The following is an 11,279-nucleotide window of genomic DNA, read 5'->3' on the forward strand; positions in this document are numbered from 1 at the left end:
AAAAGAGTATCCTCAGCTACACAGGCTAATTTCTTAAATCCATACCAACTTTGACATAATAGCACCTGTTTAAAAGCATACCAATGAATTTCTATTTCAGTGTAGGCAATTTTATAAGGAAGTCTTATTTTCTGTTAAAGTTTTATGTCTAACTGCACACCTGAGGTATTCTTATGAGCCCTGTTTAATTTTACTAAAGAAATTTCTCATGGCAACTGAACCTTGGAAGAAAGTCTGATGGGGCACCACTTAATCTTGTTTTATTGTTTTAAAATAATTTGATTTGTGTGATTGTGTGTAAAGTATTCACATTTGTCTTGAGTTAAAATTTTGAAATGTAATGTAATAAATATTAAATTATTCTTACTGAAGTACTCTGTTAATTATATAGATGATGACTAAAGTAATAAACTTGAGGAGAACCCAACTCAGTCTGTGATCCGGTTCACTTTTTTCTTTTTTTAAAATTAAAATTACAAAATGAAGCAATAATGAAGCAATAAAGCGTCACAATAATTTCATTCTTATAGCCGGAGCTACAAATTTTCTGACGGGAAATGGGGTATGAATAATAGCACAGAAACCTTTGGAGGAGATGGCATTAAAATATACTTAAACATTGGTTTAAATGAAATTAGTGTGTACTGCAATGCCATTTTCACTGCATAGACAACTATGAGGAAGTTGACAAAACTAATTTTGTACAGCAGTCCAATTATTACTGGAGAAATGTGTCTCCGCCCAGTTATGATGTTATGGGGTAAGGGGGCTCGGCGTGTTCCTGCAGCGAGGAACTAAGGAAGTGAGTGAACAGGGTCCGTGTGGCGGAGGAATACACACAGCTATATAGACACTGACAACAGAGAATACACACCTTAGACCTCAGTAGCTCGCAGTTGTGTTCAGTGTAGTCTAGTTTTAGTTGACTGATCGAACCAGTGCCGCCCGGACATGGTAAGTGACGTTCAACAACGGAATGGTTAGTTGTACGGATAGACTATAATAAAGGAAATATTGCATACTTTGATAAATTGCATGAGTACAGGCGGGCTGTGTCTACTAGCCAGCTCCTTGGTTTGTGGTTCATTGGCTAGCCAGCGAGCTAACCATCTAAAAGTAACGTAACGGGAACACTTTACGGGAACGTTCCTGTATTTCTTGCACGGCTTGCTAATTGGCTGTATTTTGTTGGAACGATATTAGAAACATAACTATTGAATGCTTTTTTCATACGTCAGCTAGAACTGTTTTTATTACAATTTGATACAATTGTCATCTATGCGATATAGCTGCCAAAATGGAGAGAGGGACTCCACCACACTGACCGTAAGTGTGCTTATCTCTAGATGGCCAGCCAGCTATGAATGAACTCGCACGTTATCCAATTTCGGATACAGGACGTTTTAACTCGCAGAGAGGGGTTCGTTTTGGTTTACTATGCTGTTGGTTAGTTACCCGTCTTTATTGTTGGTCAGCTATCTGTCTATACACATTTAGAAGTGTACGTACTGTGTATGACAGCTAACGTTACCAAGCGAAACCATTCGCAGTTTTCAGATGTGCAACAGAGCTTGCTACTTGATCACCTCTTTCATTATTGTATGCCAGTCTAATATGTCATTCGATTTTAGTTTTGTTGCATACAACGCCTTAAGTTTCAACTCGATAGCTTGATATTTGTTTAAGGTTAGATAACAGTAGCTAATGTTAGCTGTATGTACTGGTAGACCGGTATAGTCTTCCACCCGAGTAGCTGTAATGTAAGGTCTCTCTTCGCTACCAGCATGCTGTGTTTCGTGCTTCTTTTGCTGAATGCAAAAACGTGTTTCATTATTGGCGTACATTGCAAGCGATCTAAATTCAGATTCAGTTTGTTGAAATTGTACATTGCGTAGCCAGTTACATTTCACCCTATACGTAGTTGCTACAGTGTGACTGTTAAGATAACGTTGCGGTTTTGCAAACGTTAGCTAGTCAGGTGGTAATATAAGTTTATACTGTACAATAAACGATCTAATGGCACAGATAAAGTGGCTGAAGGGCAGACCAGCTAATGTTTTTTTTCCGCCTGATGGAAGAAACCGCAGTTTGACAGTGTATTGAACACGGGTTGTGTGTGTCAGTGGCGTGGCGCTTACCAACACTAATTCCTGTGAGGATGTTCAATTCTGCATTTTCATTTCATTTCAATTTAGACAAATTAGAAGTTCGTTTCAGTGCATAAGGAACATTACAATTTCACATCAATGTTAAGTTTGTTGTTCAAGAGGGGAATGTATTACATTTCTGCCATTAAGTGGGGGGTCAATGTATAATGAGGCAAGAGGCTGTAAATAGGATATAATCTCAGGTGAACCATCCCGATCCCTCAGAACACATGTTTGTTCTTGCAAGGAATTTTAGGAATTCTTCTGCTGTGGTCTAGGCCTTTGTGGTTGTCGTAGTTTTGAACGTCTGTAGATTAGATTGTACTGTCCTAATAAATCTTATCCACACAAAGCTCTCAGAGCAGCTGAATACGCCATCTAATTGGGGATTATCGATGCTCCTGTTTTTTTCTTTGATGTTGAGGGAGTCTGATGAAGCAAATCCTCCCCACGAGTCTATTGTTGGGTGTGCTAATATGCATGCAGTGGGCTTTGCTTGGTTTGGTTCATTCTCCACAGGAGCTGCTGCGGCGCGCCGCTGTCAGTTACTCCGACTGGACATGTAGAAGCAGTGTGCTCGTGCGGAGAAGCGCTCTCTCCTTCCACTCCGCTGGAGTTTTGGGGTCAGCGGCGCTGCTCCTTGGAGCAGTGCCACGGGATCTTTTTAGTGCGCCGGGGCGAGGAGAGCGGTTAATGCCAGTACGCGGCACTGGAATGCGCGTCTTTGTTCGAGCAGTGAATCTGAGGATGGCTGGAGTTTAAGGTTTGGATGGATAGCCTGATGAGATCCAGTCAGGAGCCAGAACAGGCAAGAAAAACCCCCTCGAATGTTGTGCTGGCTGAGAATTTGAGTCTGTTCTATCGTAGCAGTGCGCACTGCTCAATTGCTGCTGCTGCAGCCACTTGTGGGCCTCTAGCAGTCCCGGGGCTAACGCTACCTGCTGGAGGTGCGATGTAGAAAAAGCAGCATCTCCAGAGATGGTCTCAGAGGGCCGGTGTGAAAGTGACAATGCCATGCTGATTAACAGCAGCTTGAATGGCGTTTTAGCACCCAACCCCCCACCCCCACCCCCCCCCGGTTGTGGGCGAGTCCTGCCCATGAAAGGGTCACATGCTCCAGTGTGGGGCACATTCCAGCCCATGCAGTGTCGGGCCATTTTGGGATCCGCCCCCGAGTGGGGCTGTGAGAAACGCCCTGCTGGGCGCCTGCCAGAGGAATGCTGTTACCGCGTGAGGAGCCGCGCCCGGGCCGCCGCGGAGACACCCTCGCCCGTCGCTGGGCCGCCGGGAGGACCCGGCGCGAGGAGCAGGCCTCTGCACGAGGAGCGGGACCGCTGCGGTCTCTTCCTGCGGCCGAAGTGGGTCAGGGGAGCATGTGACTCACCCCTGGGTGTGGAAGCGCTCTCAGGGACTGTAACAGGACCGTGGTGCTGACAGCCTGGATTGCCCAGCGCGGTGAAATGCATCGCGCGATCCATCACGTAGAGTGTTTGTTGAAATGGCGAAGTGGAAGTTATTCCCCAGATATCCAATACAGCCCCAATCCTTTAGCAGGAGACCTCAACATCACTCCCACCCCTGGTCTCAGGCTTCACATAAACCCTCCACTCTCAGGAGACTGCTGAGCATTTCATAGCGGATAGGACTAATTCAATTTTTGGTCTGGAGATGCTGCCAAAAAAAGCTGTGGTATATCCGGTGGAAGACTGTGCCTCGTTGGCCATGGTTTACGAACTACTGGACCAGCAGCAGTTCTTCTACAAGGAACTGTTAGAGCAGCAAGAGAGAAACTACAAGTCCTTCTTGCAGATGTTGGTGGACTCGACCAACAGCAGGATAGACAACATGGTGAAGGAGGTCCAGGACCTGAAGAACAGCCTGCAGTTCACGCAGTCCGACCTGAATGCCGTGAAGCGGCAGGGGGCTCAGAACGCGCAGAGGACCAGGTTCCTGTCCCAGGGGCTGGTGTCGGTCAGAGGGGCGCTAGATGCCCTCGCCTCCAAAGCCGAAACCACCAAGCCCAGCAGGGGTTGTGTTTTGATTGACGGATTACCGGAGGCCAAGAGGGCTGATACTCGGCAGAAAACGGAGCCAAAGGCTAAGAAGGTGGTGGCTGATCTGGCTGATCTGACCGATCTTCACCTGGATGAGATCAAGGTTATGCAGCTGAAGGCTTTAAGGCACTATCTGCTGTTCTGTGGAGAGGAAATGCTTTGCTAAATTTATCCTCCATTTAATTTACTTTTCAGTTTATCTGTGCACATGGTAAGAAACGTGGTCCAGGCTGATCTTTAGTACTGAGCAGTGTGTTCTCACTGTTCTCCATGGTCATTGCTGATGCCACTGGTGCAGTGTTACACCAAGGGGATACTGCAATTAGGTCATTTCCTCTTTCCTGTTTGGAGTCTAATCTGAGGATGTAGTTATGACAGGCGGGCTATGAGCAGGATGAGCACGGGGGCTTTTTATTCTCTTTGATTTTCAAACCTCGTTCAGGGCTTTATTCCTTGATTATGAATATGAGCATTTCCTCAGTGGATTCGTGCTGTTGAGTGGCTTTCCAGCAAATAAATATGCGTGGCAGCAAGCACGATGGCGAGAAAGCAAGCGGCATGCATTTCAAACAGCTGAACATTGATTGGAATTTACATAGCCCACGGTGCCTTCAGTGCAAACCACAGAAAGACAAAAACGATTTCTCATTTATTTCAGGGTCAGGAATTTTTATCCCTTATAATTAGAACGGCGTAGTCACTGTGGGTGAGCTCTAAACAAACAAGGCCTTTTTTCGACGTTCGTCTATAATGCTGGCCATTGAGGAGAATGGAGGAAAACAAAATTCTTGACCTATTTCATCAGGCTACCAAAAGACTCCCGAGGAATGGGAAGCATTTCTCAAACAAGCTTTCTTTTTGTGTTCTCTAGGCTGACCAGCTAACAGAAGAGCAAATTGCTGGTAAGCCCATTTTCATTGTGGATTTCTGTGAGCGAGTGTTCGTGAGAGTGACTGTGCATTGTTAATGAGGCCGTGTGTTGAAAGCACAGCCCTGATCTTACTGCAGGAAATGTACACCTCGGTTAATTAGATTGGGGAAATCAGTGACGTGTTCCAACCCGCCCTCATGAAATTAATTTGATGAGACAGAAATTCTTGAAAGCTGTAAGTTAAAGAGTCAGAATATTCTTGAAGCATAATTAAATGTAACCATGAGACTTAATTTTCAGGCCTGACCTGTTTTTCTTCTCCCTTATCACACAATTATATTGATGCAGCTTACATCCGTTGGCTATGCGTACTTAAAACTTATTGTTAAGTGGGTTACATTTGGGTGCCAGAGAGCATCAGATTTTTTTTCCATAAGAATTTGGTAGAGGAATGTTTTTCTCCCCCGTTACTCGAACGGCAGTGACGGTGTGTTTTCTTGTCTTCGCTCCCTTCCAGAGTTCAAGGAGGCCTTCTCCTTATTCGACAAGGACGGCGATGGCACCATCACCACGAAAGAGCTGGGCACGGTGATGAGGTCACTGGGCCAGAACCCCACCGAGGCCGAGCTGCAGGACATGATCAACGAGGTGGACGCAGACGGTGAGTGGAAATCCTGGAGGCGGGGCCACGCACGGGGGGCCTCCCCCAGCCCACGGGGGTGTGGGCGGGCCTGCGAGTGCAGCTTCCATGGCAACAGCCCCCCTATGGGACAATGGATTTAAATGCTGTTTGACCGTTGTGCTAAATTTGAAAAACAGTCGCATGCGCTTTGTTTCACTTGGTAATGATGGGGAAATTCTCCCGGTCCTCTGCAGTTTAAGGTTTTCTGGGCAGTGTTAAGTTTAATGCCAACGCAGATTGCTGCTTATTGGCTGCCTTGACCATCGTCTGTATTTAATCATAAATTGGAAGAAAGATCTAGAACAGCTATGCTCGCAATTGGAATTGCGTATTTATATTAATCCACAGGTCTTATGTTGCTTTGCTTTGGTTTTATACAGTTGGGATTGAGTCCTTCTCTTTTGGGAATATCCCGTGATTTGGTTTTACTGAAATTACTTTACCTGCAAAAGGGATTAACCTAAAGTTATTCATTTAATTCATTTGCTGATGCCCATGTGCAGGCAGATTAAGAGACTATTATTAGATATAAATTCTGGTATAAAATGCCAAGTCTAAAATAAAAGGCGAAACACTGCTAACAGTAACGCATTCCCCAGTTTCAAAATGTAAATTGTATTCCATCTAGATAAGGTCATACAGAGCTAATCAGTGGCCTGGAAACTGAAGAATGTAATTTTGCCTCTATATATGTTTTGGTCAGTTGGTTTAATTGGGAATTGATCTGTATTGATTATTAAGTCAATGACGGAAGCTTCTGCCATTCCTCGTACTGAGTATAGACTGTAATAAATCTATTTTAATAACGGCGTGTAATGAGGATTCATAAAAGATGTTATATAATCAGGTTTATGCTCTCTGAACATTCTGTACCCGGAAAGAAATTGTCTTTTCAATGTGATAATTTGCTATATACAGACACTTCATAAAGAAAATCATACCTAGCTCTTTCTAATCTTCATATGCCCTGGCCCATCGTATCTCCACCTCCCCCTTCCCAGAAAGTGTGTGTCTGTGTGTGTCTGTGTGCGTGTGTGTGTCTTTGTTAGGGATGCAGTAGTTCATCTAAAAATAATTTGTTCAGTTTGCCGCCCACAGTTCAGTTATCTTGCTTCAGAATTTCTCTTATGTCTAGCTGTGTTTTTCGAAATAGGCACTCGCAACTTCGTGCTTTTTTATTTTTATTTTCTAATTTGTCATGTAAAGGCTATATTGCCCTTTTCTATTTGATATCATACAACATTGAAAAGAAGGAATGCAAAGATCAGTTAACTCGCGCTGCTTTCAGTTAAATGAAAAAACCAATGGAACTGTATGTGCTGGTGAAGTTGTGGCGAGTGCATTTTATAGCTGAAACACCAGTCAGTTGGTCAGCTTACACAACGCACAGTTACCGTGCGGATTCAGGCAGAATGTAAATTTTTTTTCTGAAGGCCTTAACCTAGGATGTGGGTGTTGTTTTCTGTTTGAATTTAACAAAGTGGCACTTTTCCTATTGAAAGCAAACGAGAGAACCTGTTTGCTCTCCAGCTTTTGATATTGATTTGATTACAATTTGACAACAATTTTTATAACATTTTGTCAGCTTAATGAAAATGAGGCACTTTTTTTTCTGGATTGCCAAAAATGTTCAGATCACTTGAGCTGAGAATCAGACATTAATCAGGGATTCTGATCCCTTTGAACCCTGTTTGACTGTGTATTTAAATCAAGGGTGCACACCTAAAGTCCTGAAGGGCTGGTCTACGTACTGTTTTTGTTTTAACCCGTTACCTTAGTTTTAGTTTTCTGACACCTCTATAAACTACGCTGATTCACTTTTGTACTTGAGCAGAGTGAAATCTTTAGGATACATTGGCAGCTGTAGCTGGTGCTTATGCAAATGTCAGATCAAGATATGATTGAGCTCATGAAATGATTAAGAGCTGAAGTTGACACAGAGTCCTGAAACGGATCGGCACTTGTTGTGCACCCCTCATTTAAAATTGGGGCATGTTCATTTGTGTCCACAAGCAATGCAAAGGCACAGAGGCCTTGTCTGCATAATGCATTAATATGGGGCCTTTATGTAAATAGATGTTTTATATACAAGACTACATTACCATACTACATTTCCTTGCCGGACCCTTTAACCTGGAGGGTGTCAAACAGAGCAGTTTCATACATTGATGGATGGAGTGCTTGGCTGACCATGGAGGACTACCATGGCAGTTTTTATGACCTTAATGACCAAGTGCAGCTTTGATTGGGGTGTTGGCGAGCTGAATATTTCTCTGCTTCTTTCAGGCAATGGAACCATTGATTTCCCAGAATTCCTGACCATGATGGCCAGGAAAATGAAGGACACAGACAGCGAGGAGGAGATCCGTGAAGCATTCCGGGTATTCGACAAGGTGAGTAGTGTTGGTGGGTGGGGAGTTCTTGAGCCTGTAGAACCGTTTGATTTGAGCCTTGATTTAACCCATATAATGGCCCTAAATGGGTCTCCATAATGTTTACTATGAGCACTGTTAAAACTTGGTGCGTGTACCCTAAAATCAAACTTTGATGATGTCATTGTGTATCTGGAGCTAAAGAGCTATCATAATTGTCTCTGCGAACACCTTAATTCTGAATTGCTACCCAAATCCTGGCCAGGGTTGGGTTTTACAGGCCTACAGGAGAGCCTGCAAACAGCCTGTGAATAATCACGGAATATGCCAGCACCCAGGAGCTGTTTTCATTCCGCACTTTCCTGTTGAACCCTGGAAAACAGGGCAACCAAGTAGTTTGTGTATTGCAAACTCTAGAACATAAAATCTGATTAAGTCTAGTGAGATCATGCATGTTCACTCAATACATCTGTCGAACATTTGTACAATAAACAAGTACAAAAGTTTGAAATACATGGACAGCTTGGTGTAAACAGTAGGGTTTCTGTGTATCACATTGGCCAGTGCATTCTATAGATCTGTCTGTTCCCAATTTTATAAAATACTTAGACAAGATTCCCATGGAAATTATCCAAAAGCCCTGGCACACAACTGCAACCCAATCAACAATAAGAACAGGCTTTCAGTGTGAGTCACTCCTAGCCAGCAGATGTGTGTGCATTTAATGTACTTGGCTACACGCATGTGATTTTCAGGAACTGAACTGTGTTGCAGCCTTTAGCTGGGCAGGTCCCTTTAATAAGATTAATTTAATATGATCCTGAGGTCAGTAAGTGAAGACCGCGTGCAGGCAGAGAAGAGTAATGCCATTAACAAAGAGCATCAGTGCTGTGCTGTGACCTGGACTGCGTGTGCCTTATAGAAAGCTATGTTTTTCCTTTGCAGTATGCTGTTGGATTAGCAGTGGAGTTTAGCTGGCTTTTTCATTGCTTAATCTGTTATTAAATGTCCATTGCCCAACCGAAGGATTGGCTTGTATCGAGTTGTAGCGCGCTAAACGCTACCTCGCTCTCACGCTGCGTTTCAGGACGGGAACGGCTACATCAGCGCAGCCGAGCTACGCCACGTCATGACAAACTTAGGCGAGAAACTAACAGACGAAGAGGTAGACGAAATGATCAGAGAAGCAGACATCGACGGCGACGGGCAGGTTAATTACGAAGGTAAGCGGAAACTCGGCGAGCCGAGCGATCGCTAGCCGTGGCTAACGTAGGCTGCGCATCCAGGGAGGCGGCGAGGCGAGAACTCACTGAATCACTGCCATGCTACACTACGTCTTTAACCCTCCCACATCCCACTACCACCTCCTTATGTAATTGGCCCCTGTCATTCTATATTAGGCTATTGCTAAGCTAGTTGGTGACATTCAGAACTGTACTTTTTAAGTCTTTGTGGAGTATGACAAATGGCTTTTTGAAACTTAGCTGATTCTTTGTCTTGCTCACCGCGCTGTTACTGTTCTGTAACGTCATGAGATTAATAAAAGCCTGAATATTAAAAGTGTTTGTTTACCAGCAACCGGAACTTGATTGGAATCCAAATCGCTCCTCAGCTTCTAATTTAAAATGTAATAACCTTTTTGCATGTGACATCTGTGTTTGGATTTCACCCAGAGTTCTCATCTAATGCACGCATTTTCTTCCCACAGAATTTGTACAAATGATGACTGCGAAATGAAGCTCTCCCAACCTGTCCTTACCCTCTTAGAAGATTTAAAAAAAAATCAGTCAAATGTTTTACTTACCTCTTGCAAAAATGTTCATTTATTCATACTGTTTCTGTATAAAAACATAATTGAATGTTTAAAAAAAAAAATCCCTCTGTCCACTTACAGGGAAAAAAGAAAAAAGCAAACAAAAAAAATAATATCTGCATGTAACAGTTAGTGGTCCTGTCCCCAGAGAATCAGTTTAGCATCAATTGTAAAAGAGAAAATACCTATACTACCTTAAAAACGAAAAAGCAAGCACTTGGCGAACCGGTAAACAGTTGCGTTTGCCGGTGATGACGTTTGGGCTGGCCACTCTCTTTTTCTCCTTCGTTACTTCATGCATGCAGCTTGAGACAGGAGCACGCTCTGGTGAATCGCGGCGTGCTGATTCCACTGAAGTGTTGTGTCGTGGGTTAAGGTACGGTTTGTATTTGGAGAAGGAAGCGGGTTCTTGTTTGCTCTGAAGTGGAACGGGACCCGGCGGCGTGCTCAGATAAAACTGAAAAAGATATTTTTTAAAATGATCATTTAAAGTAAAAAAATTACATTTTAGAATATGTTTGGCATGTGGGTATTTGGGATTGCTGTTTCCTTGTTGTGCGTTGCACTACAGTGGGGGCAATGAGTCCAATTACGGACTTTCGCCTGATTAGAGTCAATCTTCTGGCAAGGGAACATCGTTGACCTTCACATTTGTATCTTCTGTTGCTCGACTCTGACATGAGCGTGTCGGTTGATCTTGTATATCTACAGTGCATAGGATTTCAGCACAAAAGTCTTCTAGGCTGTTCATCTGAATACAGTTTACGTTCATTCCAAGTTGTACATGCTAGTCTTTTAATTTTTTTTTCCAATAAAAGACCATGAACTTAAAACGTTCTCCTGTATTTATTTCTACACAGTGACAGTCCTAGAACGAAAAGGGTGTTATTACTTGTAGGTTTCAAAATGTGTAAAAGTGAAATGTTACACCTCTTCTAAACCCATTACTCCAGCCACCTATATTTACTTTAACATAAGTAAAGCTCATATAAGAACCTTTAACATTAGTATTGGGGTATTTTAGTTGCTGAAAATTCCTGCAACAAAGGTGGCCAACCCAGGTCCTGGAGAGCTGCATGTTCTGCAGATTTTTTGTTGTTACTCTGCACTTAATGGTGTAATCAGCTGTTTTAATTGATCAATTAACTCGCCTCACCTGGTTCTTTGATCTAAAGAGGTTGTTTTTAAGATGGGCAAAAAACAACAAAAAAAACCCAGGAGACCCTGTGGTTCTCCAGGACCAGAGTTGACCACTCCTGGCCTGCAACTATGAGGATCCAAAGTGGAGGTCAGCCCTCTCTTGGTTGTTTTTATCCACTTTCAGTTTTGGGGCTTGGTTC

At 43.4% G+C, this 11,279-nt stretch overlaps 1 protein-coding gene across 2 annotated transcripts; it reads left to right on the forward strand.

The window, feature by feature from the left end:
* The first annotated feature begins 800 nt into the window (after nt 1–800).
* Nucleotides 801–10,772, forward strand: calm1a (calmodulin 1a). Of its 2 annotated transcripts, none has more exons than XM_064323172.1 (6): nt 801–954; nt 5,073–5,103; nt 5,590–5,733; nt 8,041–8,147; nt 9,214–9,349; nt 9,835–10,772. In XM_064323172.1, exons 1-6 carry the CDS (start codon nt 952–954, stop codon nt 9,861–9,863), a joined length of 450 nt encoding a protein of 149 aa, XP_064179242.1. In that variant the 5' UTR covers nt 801–951; the 3' UTR covers nt 9,864–10,772. The 2 variants fall into 2 exon arrangements, with proteins under 2 accessions (XP_064179242.1, XP_064179251.1); XM_064323181.1 differs by lacking the exon at nt 801–954 and adding an exon at nt 955–979.
* The last annotated feature ends 507 nt before the right edge of the window (nt 10,773–11,279 follow it).

This window comes from Anguilla rostrata, chromosome 1 (assembly GCF_018555375.3).
Source record: "Anguilla rostrata isolate EN2019 chromosome 1, ASM1855537v3, whole genome shotgun sequence".
Taxonomy (NCBI): Eukaryota; Metazoa; Chordata; class Actinopteri; order Anguilliformes; family Anguillidae; genus Anguilla; species Anguilla rostrata.